The sequence below is a fragment of the Anomaloglossus baeobatrachus genome, chromosome 3 (genome assembly GCF_048569485.1).
Source record: "Anomaloglossus baeobatrachus isolate aAnoBae1 chromosome 3, aAnoBae1.hap1, whole genome shotgun sequence".
NCBI lineage: Eukaryota > Metazoa > Chordata > Amphibia > Anura > Aromobatidae > Anomaloglossus > Anomaloglossus baeobatrachus.
This window is the reverse complement of record NC_134355.1, coordinates 224,960,887-224,982,890: the sequence shown is the minus strand read 5'-3', so window position 1 is coordinate 224,982,890 and position 22,004 is coordinate 224,960,887. Positions and strand designations below refer to the sequence as shown.

The following is a 22,004-nucleotide window of genomic DNA, read 5'->3' as shown; positions in this document are numbered from 1 at the left end:
GCTGTAAGAGATAGGGTTTCGACCACTGCCAGAGGTCAACCAACTGTGCACATGACACCACCACCTGTGTCATCTCAGAGTCCAAGGGTCCGTGCTGCGATTGTGTGGGAGTTTTTTTCCAAGAGTCCTTCGGACCAAACGGTTGCCATTTGTCAAATCTGTCAGACCAAGCTTAGCAGAGGCAGAAATACTTCCAGCTTGGGAACCTCCAGCATGAGAAACCATATGTTGGCCAAGCACACCACTAGGTGGTTGACAGCTCTAGGTAAAAAACATGATTTCCAGACTCAAAACAGAAACACTTCCACTGGGCTGCCTGCTTCCCAAACTAGTGTGCAAGAAGGTGCCGCTGATGCCTCCTTCTCCCAACCTGATGTTGGCTACACTCAATCCTCATTGACCACATCCACTTCGGTGTCCCAGCGTTCCGTTCAGTTGTCCATACCACAGACCTTCGAAAAGAAGCGAAAATACCCCGTTACGCACCCAAGGGCACAAACCATAACTGCACACTGTTACGTTCACCGAGGGGTGGTGATCATCCGGGGGTGGACCCACTAGACCGTGCACCGGACTCCCTCGAGGAAGCGACCAGCAGCGAACCCTATACAGGGACTTGTGTGGTGCCTCCTCCAAAGGGCCTAAGTGCACAGCAGCCAGGACCTGGAAGCAATAGTCTCTTTAAGGCCAGGTATAGTTTCTTAGATGTATGGTCAGGTATGGCCCAAGTATGACACAGGTGTGACGTCCACAGCAGGTATGGCACAGGTATGATATCCACAGCAGGTATGGCACAGGTATGATGTCCACAGTAGGTATGGCACTAGGACGAGACAAAGGTTAGGATAGGGTAGCAGGTGCAAAAATACACTAGAATAGTACACAGGGGCCTGGATACTAGCAACACACTATGAGCAGTGTTGCTCAGGCGCCTTCTGTCAGGGAAGGCGAACTTAAATACCCTTTAGGTAACAGGTGACCTCTGAGGTCACTTCCAGGTAATTGGACGCTACCACTTTTAAGAAAGGGGGCATGACCTCGTGCGCAGCCTAAGATCACTTACTGCAGATTTGTGTGTGGCCTGGAGGCAGGAAGAAGCTGCAGCAGACTCTGGAGCAGAGCGCCCAACCTGGGAGTGAGAGGAAACCACAGCAGGACTTGAATCAGGAGCAGAGCTTGCAGAGCCATGGGACAGGTAAGAGGAAGGACGCCGCTGCCGGAGGCTGGGAGCAGGAGTGCGCATGGGGGCCATTCTGGGGCTGGGCAGGTGAGAGGAAGAGCGCCCCCCCTCGGGACCTGGTGGGGACGGGTACTACACACACAATGCATGATTGATAGCCCTTGAGATGTTGCCATATCGGCTTGTGGGAATAGAGGCTTTCTCCGACCTTTTGGCGGTAGCAGAACATCAGCACTCTGATCCTAGCTTCCACTATTTTGCTTGTTGTGCCGTCCCATCGCTCCACAATCACGTGTCCAAAAAAATCAAATGGGCTCTCACCAACGCCATAACAGGGAAGGTCCACTTAACCACAGACACATTGACAAGCGGAAGTGGACAGGGACGCTGCATCTCACTGACAGCACACTGGGTGAACCTGGTGGCGGCTAGTACAGAGTCTGAGCCGGCAACATCCCATATAATTCCTACACCCAGAATAGCGGGCCCCACTTCAATCACAGTTTCAGTAGGCTCCTACACAGCAACAACTCCCTCCTCCTCCTACTCTTCATTTGGCTCCTATGCATCCTCCTCAACATCTGCCGATGTCAAACCGTCGACATCATTCCCCAGCCGGGATTTCGGCAGCACTGTGTCAGCTAAGAGGCACACCGCTCTACTGAAGCTCATCTGTATTGGTGACAAATCACACACGGTACCTGAGCTTTTGAAAGCAATAACTGAGCAGACAGATGAGTTGCTTGTACCATTGGACCTCCGTGCAGGGATGGTAGTGTGCGATAATGGTCATAATGTGGTGGCGGCTTTAAAGCTTGGAAAGCTTCTACACGTTCCTTGTATGACCAATGTTGTAAATTTAGTAGTTCAGCACATTCTCAAAAAATACCCTGAGATACCAGACCTACTTACCAAGCTACAACGTATTAGCGCCTATTTTCGAAGTCATCTCCCTCCCTCTTTTGCTGGCCTGGCAGTGCTGCAGCAGTGCTTACTCTTGCCTCATCACAGACTAATATGTGACCTCCCTACGAGATGGAATTCAACCTATCATATGTTGGCCAGGATCCATGAGCAACAGAGGGCAGTATCCCAATTCCAGCTGGAACATGCCCGTCAGACGCAGCTGCCACACATAACTATGTGTGTATATGGAACTAATGTGCGATAACTGGTCCATTTTCCACAAACCGTCAACTTCGAATCAGATACCGGTTGGGGGAACTATGACAAGGAGGGAACAGTTAAGTAAGATGGTGAGGGACTATGTAGGTGACCATATCAGCGTGCTTTCAGAGTCTACAGTTCCCTTTAACTATTGGGTTTCCAAGCTGAACACTTGGCCAAACCTTGCCTTATACACTTTGAAAGTGCTAGCTTGCCCTGCTGTGAGTGTGTTGTCTGAGCGTGTTTTCAGCTCAGCGGGGTCAATAATAACAGATACTCGCACACGACTATCCACGGAAAGTGCAGACAGTTTAACGATGATTAAAATGAACCATAGATGGATTACCCCAGAGTATCTCAGGCCGCCTGTTAACAAGACCCAATAATAAGTGTTGCCCCAAAATTTGTATTTCTTAAGTTCAAATAAGTTCCATTGTTTCTCATTCAAGACTATTTTGTCTTGTATCATCTAATGAGACCGCATGACTAATCTAACTTGTTATGCTGCTGCGATGTAATTGTTTGGCCCAATCATCCAGGGGAATATTTTTCAAGCTTATGTACATTATGCACTGGCACAACCACTGTCGAGGCTACACTGTCTATAACAATTGGTCAGGCAGAGTCTATTTGTGTTCTTTATTGATGCTGTGCTCCGTGGTGCCTGAACCATTCCCCCCTGGGGAAACTGATTTTTTTTTTTAACTCATTGGCATGTTATGGACTGTTGCAAATCCTACCAATTTTTTTTTTTTTAAAAAAAAAGCAGTTGGGAGTACCTTCTGATGTTGTCCTCCATGGTGTCTGAACCATTCCCCCCTGGGGAAATTGACTTTTTTGAATTCCTCGGTGTTATTTAGTGGAATAAAGCCTGAGTTCCAGAGTGAAACAATTGCCACTTCCACGGTGCTGCATGCTTCACAAACTGCGGTCTAGGAAGTAGGTGATGATGCCTCCTGCTCCCAACCTGCTTTTGGCCAGATGCAATCATCATCAACGACATCAGCTTCGATGTCCCATTTGTCCATAAAACAGACATTACTGAATAATTTGAATAGAATTTGAATAGAGGGACACTGGAGCCGGTGGTACTGGTGGAGGAGGAGGAGGGCAAAGCCAACATCCCAACAGGCACATTGTAGCTGACCTTTTAAAGTGCTGTCAAATATGTCTCAAAAAAGGAGGTGCGAGACAGACACCAATATTATGTATAAGTTTGTTTTTTCTAATCAGATACATTTTTATTATAAGTTTTTCATTTTAAAATACATACCATTAACAATAAACATCCCCCCCACCCGTTTCCAGTCGACAGTCTCATCCCCCCACTCTTTGCATTTCTTTTCATTTATGACCCACTACGTTCTTGCACACTTCCTGCAATCTGTTCTCCCCTATCTAGATTCCAAATATCCTGTCTTTCAATAATTCCCATGATGCCAATCCTGTAAAGTCTAGCCACTTACTCCAAATATTCTCATACTGAGTTCTTCTCCCCCTTTTAATATAAATATGTTTCTCCATGAGAACAATATAATTCACTTTTTCAACATATTCCTTACGTGTCGGGTTTTTTTCAGATATCCAGTACGATGCAACTAATTTTCTTGCTCCATACAAAAATCGTGCCACTGCCAGTTTCTCTTGCTCCTTTGCCCCCACTTCATCCACATTCCCCAGCACACACATCAGCGGATTTCTCGGTAGTTCCACTTGCATTACTGATTGAATTAAGTTCAATACTACAATCCAAAACCCTTGCAAACACGGGCACTCCATTATATATAATGTATAAGTTAGAGCTCTTTCTAATCAAAAAAGGGAGAAAAATGTAAAAAACGAAACGTGTGAACATATGCTAAAGTGTTTTTTTTTAGGTCGGGGCTTGATTTTACTTTTTATTAAAGTGTTTAGGCACTACAAACTTTCTTCTCAATTTCCCCTCTTTTACTTTGGTTTGAGAGCTGTTCTAGCGACTACGTAAAAGTCGCGTGCTGCTCTGACCACGTTATTCCAAGACACCAGAAATGCAGTGAGGCACCTTCTACAGGCTGTGCCCATACTGTTTCTGCCTTTTTCCATCCATGTCAGCCTTTTCCTCAGTCACCACAGCTCGCTGTTAGGTCCAACATGAAATTATTCGGGTTTCCCATAGACTTACATTGCGCATCGAATATTCACGAATAGTCGGATAGCGGCGACCCATTCGTCGGATATTCGCGAAGTTGGAAATTTTGGTATTCGATCATCCCTAATTTGTAACATATAAACTGAAATAAAAAAGTCCACATTTATTATAAAAAGCAAGTGAAAAATGTTCAAAAAACGTGATCCAAAGGTGTAGAGAAAAAAATATGCAATCACTAAAAATGTCACTAGGTCCAGCAAAGAATGTGCCACCCCCCAAATAATTGTTTTTTCTATGTGCCCCTTATACTCAGCCGAGTTTTAATCCCCTGCCCTAGAATAAATGAGGCTAACAGCGGTATTGTTAGAGAATATATTACATTTTTTAGGTATCAGCAGCATAGTCTGTAAGGCTACAATTACTTCCTACATGCCTCTAATACACTACTCCTACTCCTGTATCTAGCCCAAGAGTAAATACAGCTAAAAACAATATTATTAGAGAATAAATACATTTTTTAAGTAACAACAGTAGTGATGAGCGGACTTTTCAAGGTTCGATTTGTTTTGGTTCAACGATTTTCCCGGTGTTCGCCAAACAGTTCAACGAACTTAACGAACCCCATTGAATTCAACTGGAGGCAAAACCAAAGTCATAGACAACACCTTTAGGGGGGGCCAAAGACTGCCAAAACAGCTTAAAGCACATTCATTACCTTCCTAAACTGTTAACATAAGAAAAATTGAGGTGAATGCTTGACAGCTGTAGTCCTGGTTGGCTGGGAGCCCTCATACCTCGTGCAGCTCAAACTGCTTTTCTGTTCAGCCACACTTAAAGTGGCACCAATATTAGCTTCATAGACTGTGATTGCTAGAAATTTTTAAGGATAGTAAGAGAGGTAGATGAGTGAAAGGTAGGTGCATGACTGCTGTCTGGGAGCCCTGCTGCTCCAAGCAACACACAACAAGGAGACCCAATTTAGAAGTCCTCATGCCCACTTCCCAAAAAAAGACACAGGCACTAGGAAAATGCCATCAATTGCCCGAGACTACAAATAGTATAATAGTGTAGCATGGATTCATTGGACAGGGTATGTGACAGGGCATGGGACAGGGCTTGGCCCAGCATTTCTACCTTAAACATTTATCATTAACAGGTGGATGAGTGACAGCTGTAAGCCTGATGCTCTTTGGCCCCTGCTACTACAGGCAACTCACAACATGGAGATCCAATTTGGAGTCTCCAAATTTAAAAAAAAATTAGGAGCAAACACCTTGAATGTGGCATGAATTGCCCCAGAGTACAAATAGTATAATAGAGCAACATGAATGCATGGGAGACTGCCTGAGACAGAGCTTGGCCCAGCATTTCTACCTTAAGGCCTGGCCTGGTGATCTGAGACCCCTGCCACTACAGACAACACACAACATTGAGATGTCTACATTTCAAAAATTAGGGGCAGACACCACTAAAGTGGCATCAATTGACCCAGAGTACAAATAGTATAATGGCACAGCATGGATACCTGGGACAGGGTATGTGATAGGGAAAGAGGTTGGAGTGTGTGGACAGGTGTCTTCTATACAGGTAACTAGTTCAAACTGGTGCAATTAATACAGGTAATAAGTGCAGACTTAAAGGGCTTCTTAAAGAAATAATAATATGTCTGTGATGGCCAGAATTCTTGCTGGTTGATAGGTGATCAAATACTTATTGCAAATTAATTATTTATAAATCATACAATCTGATTTTCTGGATTATTTTTATTCTATTTGTCACAGTTGAAGAGTACCTATGATACCTGAAGACCTATCACAGCCACCTGCGCCCTTTAAAGATGGTGGATCCTGCTCCTTCATGTTGAATATAGCGAAAGCGATATTTGTCTTGATGCATGGTGATTCAGCTGCTGGAGAACTATTGTATGTTATCTTGGTGTGTTGTGGAGATACCCTTGTTGTTGTGTATTTCCTTCCTTTTTTTATTTCCCCTGTGCACATATTATCTTTACCGCTGTGATTGACTGCTGTGAGTGTGAGTTTTAGTTCCTCCCTGTCTGTCTATTTGTGTGGGGATTTATCACTCCAGTCCCGGCCCTCTCACGGGGTGGGGGCGAGGGGGTATAATATCAGGGCTTCTTAGGAGTTAGGGTTACTCTGGGGGTCCAGACCTCACCACCATCAGGCGTACCTCTGGGATGAGGGACAGGTAGGGGCTCCACTAGCCTTAGGGGCAGCCTAGGAGTCCCAATTCCCAGTCACTCTGTTACTATCATGTCAGAAGCCCTTTGAGAAGAATCCATCAAAATAGTTGCTGAGAGGGTTTTTTAATGGACCCAGATTTTGGGTCTTTGTTTAAGGGATGACCAGATGAGCTGGGTGGAATTGGTCACTCCTATGGCTCCAATCCACATTTTGCAGCTCATTTAAAAGGCAGCTGAGCTGCTTCAGTATTTGTCTGTGTGTGAAGGTGAAGAGACCTATTGTATACTAGTTAGACCTTGCCAGAGTCTGACTAAGTCTGAACCTGCTTTTATTATTTGGACTGTTTTCTTTATTTTAATCTTTGTGCCAAAGCAAGGCTGTTTTCTTTTGCTTCGTGAGGTGGAATAGTTTATGGACTTTTAATAAACCGCTTGTTCTTTGAACACAAAAACCTGCTGCCTGTGCCTACCTATATTGCTGCCAGTGAGACTGAAATAACTGCAAAGATACAATTGTTGACCTATTCCTCTTTACATCATAGTCTTCATTAACATTTTTAATAGCAGGTAATACTGTTTTTCTCCTACAATTAATTTACTAAGCTTTGCTCTATAAAAGCAGTATGATTTTAATATATAGAGACAAATATTATACTTTTATGTACATTATTATTGAAATATTTTATAACGTATAATGTAAAATGTTAAATATATAGTTTTTAAAATGTAGAAATACGTCTTTAGTGACCATTTGATCAAGATTCTTAGCAACTCAAAGTGGCAAAAATGATTATGACTTACCTTACAAATTTTCTGCAGAAGTTCAAGCTTTCTTTGCATCAAACTAATGTTCTCTGAAATTGTTGTTTGTAGCAAAATGCAAAACACTCGCTCTGAAAAATTTGGTATTGTTGTGAGCTCATAAAGGAATCTGTATATAAAACAAAATCGAAACACTGCAACATCTCTTTATAAATTACATCATCACTTTTGGTTCATATTACAAACAAAAAAAATAGTTACATAGTTACATAGGTTGAAAAATGACATCGGTCCATCTAGTTCAACTTTCCTCCTCCAGTTCTACATTTTGTTAATAAATCATTTATAACCGACAATGTTGTGTGTACTGAGGAAATCGTCCCTAGCCCTTTTTTTCAAGTTGTTATAGTATCTGCTATTATTACCTCTTGTGGTAGGGAATTTCACAGTCTGACTGTTCTAACTGTAAAGAACCCTTTCCTATTTAGCTGCCGGAATCTCTTTTCTTCCATTCGCAGTGAGTGCCCCCGGGTCCTTAGTATGGTCTTTGGAAGGAATAAGTCATGTGCCAGTCCTTTATATTGACCACACATGTATTTATACATATAAATGAGATCTCCTCCGAGATGTTTTTTCTAAGATAAACAAATTCAACTTTTTTAATCTCTCATCATATGGGAGGCCTTCCATTCCTTCAATAATCTAGTTGCCCACCTTTGAACTCACTCTAACTTCTAAATATCCTTTTTAAAATTAAATAAAAAAAACTTCTCAAATTTTAATATAAGGTTCACTTGGATATATGTAAACATGGCATATTCACGACATTAGAATAAGGTCGTAACAAACATTTTTGTAGACAACTATGCATTCATATACAGTATGTTAAATAATCACATGTAAACATACCCATAGAACACTACGATAAAGTAATTCAGGGCATTCAGGTCCTTTTGCAGATTACAATGTGTCACAAAGAACTTTCACAGAATGACTTTCTATATTGTTATTCCACAATAAAATATCTCCATGTAGCCCTAGCAGCCTTTAGTATATTCAGCTTTGTGATTGTGTCATTTTTCTTGATCCAATTCATCATAATTTCTAACTATCATCCACTGATATATTGTGGGTAAGAAATGGTGAGGTTTATAAAATACTAGAAGGTGGCCCGATTCTACGCATCGGGTATTCTAGAATTTACGTATTGTGTAGTTCATGTATGATTTTTGTTATATATATATATATATATATATATATATATATTGTTGTGTGTAGTTACCAAGTGTTTGTGTAGGGCGCTGTACATGTTCTGGGTGTTGTCTGGGTGTGATGGGGGGTGAGAGCGGTGTTGTTTGTGTGTTGCGTTGTTTGTGGAGCGCTGTGTGTCTGTAGCGTTGTGTGTGTGTTGCGCGGTTTGTGTGTGTGTGGTGTGTTTTGGGGGAGGTATGTTTTGTGCAATGTGTGTGTTGTGCGGTATGTGCGTATATTTGTGTGTGCAGCGTTGTCTGTGTGTGGGTGTCTGTGTAGGGCAGTTGTTTGTGGTTCCCAGTGTGTGTGTGTGGTGTGTTGTGCAGTGCGCGCGCGTGTGTGTGTTGGGGGGAGGTGTGCACTTCCCATCGTGCTCCATCCCCCATGCAGCGCACTCCCCATCGTGCTCCATCACCTATGCTGCGCACCCCCCATCGTGCTCCATCTCCCATCCTGCGCACTCCCAAACGTGCTCCATCCGCCATGCAGCGCACTCCCCATCGTGCTCCATCCCCTATGCTGCGCACTCCCAAACGTGCTCCATCCGCCATGCTGCGCACTCCCCATCGTGCTCCATCCCCCATGCTGCGCACTCCCAAACGTGCTCCATCCCCCATGCTGCGCACTCCCAAACGTGCTCCATCCGCCATGCTGCGCACTCCCCATCGTGCTCCATCTCCCATGCTGCGCACTCCCAAACGTGCTCCATCCGCCATGCTGCGCACTCCCAAACGTGCTCCATCCGCCATGCTGCGCATTCCCAAACGTGCTCCATCCGCCATACTCCGCACTCCCCATCGTGCTCCATCCCCCATGCAGCGCACTCCCCATCGTGCTCCATCCCCTATGCTGCGCACCCCCCATCGTGCTCCATCTCCCATGCTGCGCACTCCCAAACGTGCTCCATCAGCCTCTCTACCCGCAGCATCAGCCTCTCTGCCCGCAGCATCAGCCTCTCTCCCCGCAGCATCAGCCTCTCTGTCCCCAGCATCAGCCTCTCTGTCCCCAGCATCAGCCTCTCTGTCCCAAGCATAAGCCTCTCTGTCCCAAGCATCAGCCTCTCTGTCCCCAGCATCAGCCTCTCTGTCCCCAGCATCAGCCTCTCTGTCCCCAGCATCAGCCTCTCTCCCCGCAGCATCAGCCTCTCTGTCCCCAGCATCAGCCTCTCTGTCCCCAGCATCAGCCTCTCTGTCCCCAGCATCAGCCTCTCTGTCCCCAGCATCAGCCTCTGTCCCCAGCATAAGCCTCTCTGTCCCCAGCATCAGCCTCTCTGTCCCCAGCATCAGCCTCTCTCATCCCAGCATCAGCCTCTCTGTCCCCAGCATCAGCCTCTCTGTCCCCAGCATCAGCCTCTCCATCCCAGCCTTCCCCAGGATCAGCCTCTCTCATCCCAGCATCAGCCTCTCTGTCCCTCCCCAGGATCAGCCTCTCTCCTCCCAGCCTCCTCCAGCACGCCATGCTCCTCTGCCGACACTCACAGATCCGATCGCATACACTCACACACACCGACACACACCCGATCGCATACACTCACACACACTCGATCGCATACACTCACGTACACACACATTGACGATATTGCACGTACGCGCTCATACTCGCAACATCCGGAGATACCACATGCTTCTGGCCATGTGATCCTCCGGCAGGTCCTGGAAGGTCACAACAGCACAGTATCGAGGCCAAGAAGCAAGCGATATCGCCGGATGCTGTGAGTGTGTGGATGCGATGTGTGTGTGTGAGGTGTGTGTGAGGTGTTTGTGAGAGTGAGTGTGATCTGATGTGTGTGTATGTGTGTGTGTGTGCTGTTATGTGTGTGCGTGTGGATCTTCCACCGCTGCAGGACCTTGATGTGCTGGTAACTATGCTAGCATGGTTACCAGCTGGTAACTATGCTAGCATGGTTACCAACGTATCCCGTCCCCCGCTCGCACGGGAGCCCACACCAGCATACGGCGGCAAGGCCAGCAATGCGAGGGTAAGTGTCGGCTGGGTTGGCGGCGTACGCTGATGTGGGCTCCCGTTGGGGGGGGGAGTACAGTACTCACCTGGGAGTCGTGGCCGTGACCGTGTCAGTTCGGGGAATGCGCGGGGGGGTGGTCGGGGCCAGAGCTAGCGTGCATTGCGTGAGGGGGGCGGGGCGTGGCGTGGCCGAGTTGCCAATGCCTGCAGGGTGCCGGGGCGAGAGGCCAATCTGTGGGGGGGCGGAGCCTGGGCGAGCGGCTGGCCAATCCGTGTGGGGGAGCAGCCTGGGCGAGCGGCCAATCCGTGTGGGGGGGCGGGGCCATGGCGAGCCCAGCGGCCAATCAGCTTTGTGTCACCGTAAGGACACAATGTCACCGTAAGGACACAGTTTTGGAGCATGACAGACAGACAGACAGACAGAATAAGGCAATTATATATATAGACTAGCTGTACTATCCGGCTTCGCAAGGGTTAATAACTGTTGTTAATAAAATAGAATGTATTAAAAATGTATTCCTAACACAAAAACCACAAAACAAATAGATATAAATGTAATTATTAAAAGGCAAAAACTAAGCTAATAGAAGCATTTCATATATTATATATAATATAATATATGAATATATTACATATATTTCAACACCACAGATATTCCACAGATTTAACTAAATTGGCCAAGTAATGTGCTCCGTTTGTCTCTGTCCAGGTCTGTCTCTTTCCAGGTCTGTCTCTTTACCCGTCTGTCTCTTTACCCGTCTGTCTCTTTCCCAGTCTGTCTGTCTGTCTCTCTCTGTTTCTTTCCCCATCTGTCTCTTTCTAGGTCTGTCTCTTTCCCAGGTCTGTCTCTTTCCCCGTCTGTCTCCCCATTTCTTTGTCCGTGTCTTTTTCTGTCTGTCTCTTTCCCTGTCTGCCTGTCTCTGTCTGTCTCTTTCTTTGTCTGTCTCTATTTCTCTGTCTCTTTCCCCATCTGTCTCTATCAAGGTCTGTGTCTTTCCCCATCTATCTTTGTCTGTCTCTCTGGCTGTCTCCTCTTTCCCTGTCTGCCTGTCTCTGTCCCTGTCTGCATGTCTGTCTGTCTCTTTCCCCATCTGTCTCTTTCCCCATCTGTCTCTTTCCAGGTCAGTCTCTTTCCAGGTCAGTCTCTTTCCAGGTCAGTCTCTTTCCAGGTCAGTCTCTTTCCAGGTCAGTCTCTTTCCAGGTCTGTCTCTTTCCAGGTCTGTCTCTTTCCAGGTCTGTCTCTTTCCAGGTCTGTCTCTTTCCAGGTCTGTCTCTTTCCAGGTCTGTCTCTGTCTGTCTTTCACTGTCTGTCTCTTTCCCTGTCTGTCTCTATCTCTCTGTCTCTTTCGCTGTCTGTCTCTCTGTCTGTCTCTGTCTGTCTGTCTGTCTGTCTGTCTCTCTGTCTGTCTCTCTCTATCCGTCTCCCCACCGACATCTTATTACCTCACATATAAGCTTCTTATACTATGAATGTATTTTGTTCCTATAGCAACCAATCACAGCTCCTACTAATAACCTGTAGTTCCAGGCTCCATTTACTTTAATGGAGCCATGTTTTTTGGAGAGTAACTGTAAAGCACCGGGTTACATTTTCCTGTCAAAACATAGTCTACGTCGTTCCCTGGGTCACATGAGGTGTCTGTGCAAAATTTCATAATTGTAAATGCGACGGTGCCGATACACTTTTCGTTTCACTTTTTCCCCATTATGTAGATAGGGTCAAAATTGATTTGTAAATTGGAACGCGTGGGGTTAGAATTTCGCCTCAAAACATAGCCTATGATGCTCTCGGGGTCCAGACGTGTGAGTGTGCAAAATTTTGTGGCTGTGGCTGTAGCTGCGATGGTGCAGTAGCCAATCCCAGACATACATACATACATACATGCATACATACACACATTCAGCTTTATATATTAGATATAACATAGCATAAAATACACATTGAAGCCTTAAAATCCACACCAAAAACACAAATTGCACAACATCCAAAATTGGGAATGAGTACAATTGTTTTGGTTTGAATTAGTGGCAGACATATAACCAGTGCAGCCGATGCAACTGCATGGTCTGACTAGCCAGGTGGGATAGCGGGGGATCCCCCAATGTCCCCGAGACCTCAGAGGGCCCCCTGTGCTTGATATAGAGGGGGCCCTCCACCGGTAACCGTGGTCTATGCACCATCAAACATCACTGCTGTGCACCGCATGGTGACGTCAGCATGTAGCACATAGCAGAGACATTTACTGGCCGCCAGGCTATCAAAGGTCACCCCTGAACAAATATATGGCAATAGTCACACATTAAACCACTGCTCCCATTGAAGTGGATGGAGCAGGGAAAAACATCTAATCCCAGCTCGTGAGATACACTACATTAATCCATGAGGTCCAAGTCCAAGGTGGGTTCATGGAAGGGTAACACTAAAGCTTGCTTCCAATGTCCCCTCCCACCAACCATGGACAACAGAGAGATCAATATCTTCTTCATCACCTGACTGTTGTGCACCCATCACCTCTTTTTCGTCATCCTCCTCCATTTGTTCCTTGGCTCTTACATCTTCAATAAAAGTTTGTCTAGTACAATGAGCCCCCCTTAATTGCTGTACTGAACCCTCCCATGCCACACACTTGTGCGATGACAGTCCAGACCTTAGAGATATTAGTATCCCTTGCTTCCTCCTCTTCCTCTGGGAACACCACCTCCTTCTGCAGACTATTCAAAGTGTGCTCCAGCATGTAAATGACCTGAATAGTGATGCCGATGACAGCATCATAAGAGCTTACTATCTTTGTAGCCATTTTAAAACTGTTCAGAAGGGTGCAGAGGTCCTTCATCGGTGCCCACTCCTAAAGCGTGATTTGCATGACAGTACTGTGCAGGCACAGGCTATGCGTCAGGACATACTGCACCAGGGCTCGTCGCTACTGAAACAGTCATGGCAACATGTACAGAGTGAAATTCCACGTGTTGGCACATTCTATATCAACCGGTTAATTGGTAGGCCGAAAGACCTGCGTAGCGATGGAAGTCAATGAGCCGCGGGGTGCTTGTGGCAGAACTGAGCACACAGCGACTGTGCCTTCTGCAGCAGTGCATCGAGGCTCGGATAGTGTCCTAGATATTGCTGTACAACCAGGTTGAGGATGTGAACCATTCAAAGCATGTGTCTGAGGTTGCTCCGGAGTAGGGCCACCACCAGGTTTGCACCGTTATCGCACACAGCCTTCCCCTGAATTCAGGTTCATTTCTCAAACTCAGCATGGATAGCTGTATACAACTATAATGTTGTGTGGCTGTGTTCTCAAATGCATTTTAATTGCAACACTGACTTATTGCGGTGAGCTTTAGCTGCGCACTACAGAGGGGAAATTCTCTCTGGACTGTTGGAATGTGGGTCACATTAAGGACAAGGTTGGAGGCCTTATAGGAGGTGGAGGAGGCAGAAGCAGTGGAGGAAGGAAGTGGTAGATGGATAGATTTGTACTGCAAGCCTTGGAGATTTCAAGACTTGGGTGTCTTTTTTCCTTCGTTATATTTTTCTCTTTTTATGTCCTTCAGGTTTGCTTTTTGGGAATGTCATAGGACATCTCTATTGAAAAAACTTGGTGAATGAGGGCTATAGTCGGAGAGTGTTTGTTTTAGCACCTCATCGTCATCATCTTTGTTGTCACACACTTATGCCCTGAGAGTATTATCATTATTATTATTATTTATTATTATAGCGCCATCAATTACATGGCGCTTTACATGTGAAAGGGGTATACATAATAGGGACAAGTAAAATAATCATAAACAATACAAGGCACAGATTGGTACAGGAGAATAGAGGTCCCTGCCCGCGAGGGCTCACAGTCTACAAGGGATAGGTGAGGATAGAGTAGGTGAGGGTAGAACTGATTGTGCGGCGCTGTATCAGACTGAGGGTTATGGCAGGTTATAGGCTTGTCAGAAGAGGTGGTTCCTTTTGAAGCTTGTCAAGGTAGGTGAGAGTCTGATGTGTTGTGGCAGAGCATTCTAGAGTATGGGGGAGGCACGGGAGAAATCTTGGATGCGATGGTGGGAAGAAGAGATGAGAGGAGAGTAGAGATGGAGATCTTGTGAGGATCGAAGGTTACGTGCAGGTAAGTAGCGGGAGACTAAGTCACAGATGTATGGAGGAGACAGGTTGTGGATGGCCTTGGAGGTCATGGTTAGGGTTTGAACTGGAGTCGTTGGGCAATGGGAAGCCAGTGAAAGGGATTGGCAGAGAGGAGAGGTCGGGAGTAGCGGGGGGACAGGTAGATTAGCCGGGCAGCATAGTTTAGAATAGATTGTAGGGGTGCGAGACTGTTAGAAGAGATGCTACAGAGCAGGAGGTTGCAATAATCCAGGCAGGAGATAATAAGGGCATGCACTAGGGTTTTTGCAGCTTCTTGGGAAAGGAATGTTTGGATCCGTGAAATATTTTTGAGTTGGAGTGCGGCAGGAGGTGAAGAGGGCTTGGATGTGTGGCTTGAAAGAGAGATCAGAGTCTAGGAATACTCCCAGACAGCGAGCACGTGGGACTGGGGAGAGTGGGCAGCCATTGACATTAATGGATATGTCAGATGGGGGAGTTGAGTGATGGGGGGGAAAGACAATGAATTCAGTTTTGTCCATGTTCAATTTTAAGAATCGAGCAGAGAAAAAGGATGAAAAAGGATGAAATAGCAGACAGACATTGTGGGATTCTTGTTAGTAGGGAGGTAATATCAGGTCCAGAGAGGTAGATCTGTGTATCATCAGCGTAGACATGATACTGAAAGCCGTGGGACTCTATGAGCTGTCCCAGGCCGAAGGTGTAGATGGAGAACAGCAGGGGTCCTAGAACTGAACCTTGGGGGACACCGACAGATAAGGGGTGAGATGAGGAACTGGTGTGAGAGTGGGAGAAGCTGAAAGTTCGGTCAGTTAAGTATGAGGAGATCCAAGATAGAGCCAAGTCTGTGATGCCCAGAGATGAGAGAATTTGTAGTAGAAGGGAGTGGTCTACTGTGTCAAAGGCAGAGAACAGGTCCAGGAGGAGGAGGACAGAGTAGTGTCGCTTGGATTTGGCGATTAGTAGGTCGTTAGTGACTTTGGTCAGGGCAGTTTCAGTGGAATGATGGGGTCGGAAGCCAGATTGTAATCGGTCAAAGAGGGAGCAGGAAGAGTGGTATGAGGACAGTTCAAGATGGACATGCTGTTCCAGTAGTTTTAAGGCATAGGGGAGAAATGATATGTGGCGATAGTTTGACACAGAGGAAGGGTCAAGGGAGGGCTTTTTGAGGATGGGTGTGATGGAGTCATGTTTAAAGCATGAAGGGAATACACCAGTTGTTAGTGATGGGTTGAAGAGATGGGTTAGGGTTGGGATGAAGACTGTGGTTAGATTGGGGGTGAGGTGGGATGGGAGTGGATCAAGGAGGCAGGTTGTGAGATGTGATCTTGAGAGTAGAGTAGAAAAATGATCTTCCGTCATGGTGGAGAAGCTGGATTTGGAGGAAAAGGGCTGAGTAGCTATTATGAGGGGCCGTGGTGATTGTGGGCCAAAGCTTGCTCTGATGTTGTCAAACTTCTGCTTGAAGAAAGAGTCAAAGTCTTCAGATGAGATAAGAGGAGAGGGAGGTGGTGCTGGAGGACGGAGGAGAGAGTTGAAAGTGTTGAATAGCTGTTTAGGGTTGTGGGATAGAGAGGATATGAGGAATGAGAAGTAGGTTTGTTTTGCAGCAGTGAGTGCAGACTTGAAAGTGGTGAGAACCTGTTTGTATGTAATGAAGTGTTCAGTGGAATGAGACCTCTTCCATCTGCGCTCAGCAATTCTGGAAGCCCGTCTCAATTCTTTAGTCTGGTTCGTGTGCCAGGGTTGCCTGTTGATTGTGCGGGTTTTGGTGTGTGTGAGAGGGGCAGCTGATTTGCGAGCTGCAAAGATGGTGGTGTTGTATAAAGTGGCAGCGGCATCTGCATTGTGTGAAGAAGCAATGTCTGCAAGAGGGAAAAGAGACTGAGAAAGTGAGTGTAAGTTAAGGTGATTGAGATTTCTGTGGGGGTGTGAAAGTTTTTGGAGGGGGGGGTTGTGTACTTAGAGAAGAGAGGGAAGAGAATGTGAGTAGGTTGTGGTCAGATAGTGGGCGAGTTAGAGAGGGTAGATAGAGAACAAAGACGAGTGAAGATGAGGTCCAGCATGTGGCCATCTTTGTGAGTAGCTGCAGAGGACCATTGGGTGAGACCAAAGGAGGAAGCGAGTGTTAGAGGTTTAGAGACAGATGAGTGACAAATGTCAATGGGGATGTTAAAGTCACCCATGATGATAGTGGGGATGTCAGTGGAAAGAAAATGTAGTAGCCAGGTGGTGAAATGGTCAAAAAAGGCAGTGGCTGGCCCTGGGGGGCGATAAATCACAGCCAATTGGAGGTTGGAAGGGGTGTAGAGTCGTACGGAGTGTACTTCAAAAGAGGGGAGAGTAACAGAGGGTGGTAGTGGAATTGGTGTAAAGGAGCATTGGTGAGACAGGGGCAAACCAACTCCTCCACCATGCTTGTTATTGGGGCGGGGGGTGTGAGAGAGTTGAAGACCACCATAAGAAAGTGCAGCAGGAGAAGAAGTGTCAGAGGGGGTAAGCCAGGTTCTGTGATGCCAAGAATGGAAAGTTTATTAGTGATGAAAAGATCATGGATGTGGGAAAGTTTATTGCAGACAGAGCGAGCGTTCCATAGAGCTCCTGTTAGTGGGACTGGGGGTGCCGGGACTGGGTGGATGGGTATGAGGTTAGAGAGGTTGTGAAAATTAGTGTTACAGTGGGAATGGCAGTTAGATGTCACAATGGGGATATGGTGAGGAGGACCAGGATTTAGAGAGATATCCCCAGCAGTGAGGAGAAGCAGCGAGAGTGTTAGCAGGTGGGAGAAGGAGAGGTGGCTGTGTGTGTCTGGAGACACTGGGTGTAAAGTGGAGGAACAGATGTACATTTTATATGCAATTTCCCATTAGTCCCTATATCTTGCTGGTATCTGACCCTGGGTACTACACTGTGACCTGCGTACTGCTGGTGTACCAGGTGTACTTAGCATAATGGTGTGGGTGGAAGTGTACCTATTTGGTGTTTCTGGTAATTGTGAGGATGGGGGACTGACTGTAGGACTGGCAAGCCCACTGGGACCAGGAATCTGTCCTTCCTCTACGGTTCAACTTCCAGTTCTTCTTGTGGTACGGATTCTGATGATAGTTCCACCACTTGAGGGAAGGCGATCATCGGGACTACTACTGCCCCATAGTAATTTGGCCAGATTTTTGGGAAATCTCCTAAGACTATATGGAACACATCTTCTTCCTTCTTGACAGGTTGCACCTGTACGGGTAAGGTGACTTCTGGTACCTTCAGGGTTTCAGGACACGGTTGAGTTGATCTCTTGACACGACAGCTAATGTCCTTCCTTCATCCTTACTGATGAGACATACTTTGGGATTATCCATACTTGATGGTAAGACTGTATATGGGGTGGTTTCCCACTGATTATCCAATTTGTTTGTGTGTCGTTTTCTCTTGAGAACTTGGCCACCAGGTTGCAATGGGGTTGCTGGAGCATGCTGGTTAAAGGTTCTCTCCTGTCTTCCCCTAGCTTGTTGGAGACTTTTCTCTATGCACTCTTGTACTTGATGATACTGTTGCCGACATAGGGTATCCCAATTGGATTCTTGAACTTCTGCATCTGGCTTCAGAATTCCCATATCTAAATCAATTGGCAGTTTACCGGGCCTTGCACGCATGAGGTAAGTGGGTTTGTAGAACTCACCGGGACATGATTGTACAAGTCCATCAAGTCGGGCAATGTCTCTGGCCATTGATTTCTTTCTGACTCCGGTAAGGTCTTTAACAAGTCAATCACAATATGGTTCATCCTCTCGCATAAGCCATTTGTTTGGGGGATGGTATGCTGTTATGCGGATCTTTTTACAGCCATACATGTTACAGAATTCTTGGAAAATCTGTGATTCGAAAGCTGGACCTTGATCTGCAAGGACTTGTTCTGGGTAACCATGGGGTCTGCAAAAGTACGTCTGGAATGCTTTAGCTGCTGTTTTAGCTGTAAGGTCTTTCACGGGTACCACCACTAAGAAGCACGAGTAATGGTCCACGATGGTTAAGGCATAGACATAGCCGTACCGGCTTGTTGACAACTTGACGTGGTCTAATGTGACTAGCTCGAGTGGTTGCTTGGTTACTATGGACTGGAGTGGAGCTCTCTGGCTCTGTTGATCCTTTCTTCTGAGGTTGCACGGGCCGCATTTTCTACACCAATCTTCAATTGATTTCCTCATGCCAACCCAGTAGAATCTTTCTCTTAAGAGCATTTCCAACTTTTTCCAACCAAAATGACCTGCACCGTCATGGTAAGCTTCCAGAAGCATCTGAACTTCTCTCTTGCGCACGATGATCTGCCAGACCAACTCATGTGTTTTTGGATTGGTGTGCCTTCTACAGAGCTTCCCTTGGTACAGGAACAATTTACCTCTCTCCTTCCAGAGATGTTGTGTCTCAGCTGGGGCATTCTGGTTAGGGAACGCACCTTGTTGTGTAAGCAGTTCTTTCACTAGCTTCACAGCTGAATCGCTGTCTTGTGTGTCAGCCCATCCGTGGTGTGCTAACGAGTTGAGGTTTGCCTGCTGTTGTTTTTGGTAGACACACGGTTGATACTGTCCCACCTTAGGACGGTGAAAGGCCGGCAGCTCAATTTCTTTCAGCCCCTCCGGTTCCTCTTCCACGTTCCCCGAGTGTGGCATCTGGGACAAGGCATCTGCATTCCAATTCTTGCGGCCTGCCCTGTATTTGATGACAAAGTTGTAGTTTGACAGATGGCTATCCATCGCTGTTCCAGCGCACCTAATTTTGCTGAGTCCAGGTGGGTCAACGGATTGTTGTCAGTAAAGATGGTAAATTCTGCAGCTGCCAGGTAGTGTTTGAAACGCTCTGTTACAGCCCAAACTACTGCCAGTAGTTCTAACTTGAAGGAGCTGTAATTCTCAGGGTTTCTTTCTGTAGACCGGAACTTCCTGCTTGCAAAGACAATAACTCTCTCTTTGCCTTCCTGCTTTTGAGACAATACTGCTCCCAGTCCTACGTTGCTGGCATCCGTGTACAGAATGAAGGGTTGATGGTAATCTGGATATGCCAGGATCTCTTCTCCTGTAAGGGCCTACTTTAACTTCTCTCATCACTCCACTGGAAAGGAGTACTCCGGCTGCAGACTTCTTTGACTGTCCTACTATGATGTCTTGTAGGGGTGCTGCTAACTTCGTGAACCCTTTTATAAATCTTCTATAGTAGCCCACCAGTCCCAGGAATTGCCTCACCTCTTTCACGCTGGTGGGTCTCGGCCAATCTCTTATCATGGTAACTTTTTCTGGATCCGGTGCTACCCCCTCTGAGCTCATGACATGTCCCTGGTACTGTACTCTTGGCTTTAGAAGGTGGCACTTGGATGGCTTGATTTTCATGCCGTATCCAGATAAGGCTTCAAACACTTCTGCCAGGTCTTGTAGATGCTGTTCATAGGTCTTGGGAGTAGACTATGACGTCATCCAGGTACAGGAGGACAGTTTCGAAGTTCTTATGTCCTAGGCAGCACTCCATCAGTCACTGGAAGGTACCGGGCGCGTTCCAGTGTCCAAACGGCATACAATTGAACTCACAGAGGCCCATCGGCGTGGTGAACGCTGTCTTCTCCTTATCAGCCTCTGCCACAGGAACTTGCCAATACCCACTAGTCAGATCTAGGGTGGAAAAGTAAGTAGCGGATTTTAATGCAGCCAATGACTCTTCTATCCTAGGTAACAGGTATGCATCCTTGTGTGTAATGCGGTTGGTCTGTCGGTAGTCTACGCACATCCTCATGGTCCCATCTTCTTAACTAGCACTAGTGGGGCTACCCAGGGGCTACAACTGTCTCTTATTACCCCTGCTACCTTCATTTCTTTGAGCATGTGTCACGGCCGGGCGGTCGGGCAGACCCAGGAGGTGGATCCACTGGACCGAACTCTCTGAGATGGTGGTAGGGAATCCGGCAGCTGAAGCACTGATGGGCAGTAGAACAGTCCGTGCAAGTGAAGGCAGCGGAGGAGTCCCAGGGACCACGGAGTCACAGAAGGTGGTCTTGGTGACGTAGCTCAGGTTCGGAGGCCGAGGTGATATCAGGCGGGGTCCGGAACCTCTGGAGCAAGATGACGGGTCACCGCAGGGATCCGGGATGGTACGGACTGTCAGATGGCAGACGGACAGCGTGCGGGGATCAGGACACGGCAGACTGGATGGCGAGGCAGGTACGGCTCTACAAAGACAGATAGGTGAGTACAGGCACATAAACACCAAGAGACCTGACTCCTAGCTCAGGGAACACGAAGATCAGGCCCCGCCCCCTTGGACAATGACCCCCTATATACCCTGTACCTGTGCAACCTCATTTCCTGTTAATGGACGCTGGCCCTTTAAGAAAGGGTCAGTGACCGCGCGCGCGCCCTAATGCGCATGCGCGCCGCCCGGGTGCCAGAAGCCAGGGAAGGAGGCTGCGAGGAGGACGCAGGGGAGCCGGCCAGGTCCAGGGAAGCTGTCGGGCGCCGGGATCGGGGGCCCGGAGCCCTGGGACGGACGGAATCCGGTGACTGGGGAGCGGAGAGCGTGGCAGGTGAGCCGGGGAACGGGGGTGAGGACCCGGGGAGCGTGACAGTACCCCCCCCCCCCCACGCCCCCCTCACCGCAACCGGGACATGAAGGCACGGATAAGAGGAGTGCCCACGTTCTCCCTGGGCTCCCAAGACCTATCCTCAGGACCATACCCTTCCCAGTCCACCAGGAAGAACTGTCGACCTCGTACGGTCTTCATGGCCACGATATCCCTTACCGCATAGATGTCATCATCGGCAATAGGAGGAGGGGCCGGACTGGCAGCAGCGGAGAAGGGACCAAGGACAACCGGCTTGAGCAGAGAGACGTGGAAGGAGTTGGGTATCCTCATCGTGGCCGGGAGCTGTAGCTTGTAGGATACCTCATTGATCTTGCTGAGGACCTTAAACGGCCCGATGTAGCGAGGACCCAGCTTGTAGGAAGGTATCTTCAATCGGATGTACTGGGAAGCAAGCCAGACCAGGTCACCAGGAGAGAAACACGGAGGATCCAGACGTCTCTTGTCAGCGTGTTTCTTCATCCGCTGGGAAGCGCGCCCAAGGGACGCTTTGACAGAGTCCCAAATGGTAGCAAAGTCACGAACTGCAGTATCAGCAGCCGGGACATCCGATGAAGGGGATATAGGCAATGGGACGGCGGGCTGGAGTCCGTAAACAACATGGAAGGGAGATTCGGA

General features: G+C 47.2%; 1 protein-coding gene across 2 annotated transcripts in view; it reads right to left on the bottom strand.

Moving 5' to 3' along the window:
• Positions 1-22,004, bottom strand: part of FMN2 (formin 2) — a 2,161,480-nt gene that overhangs the window by 1,281,253 nt on the left and 858,223 nt on the right. For both annotated transcript variants that reach the window (XM_075339745.1, XM_075339746.1), the window contains one exon: positions 7,480-7,609. In XM_075339745.1, the coding sequence (XP_075195860.1) occupies positions 7,480-7,609 (130 nt within the window). The remainder of the gene's footprint in view (positions 1-7,479; positions 7,610-22,004) is intronic.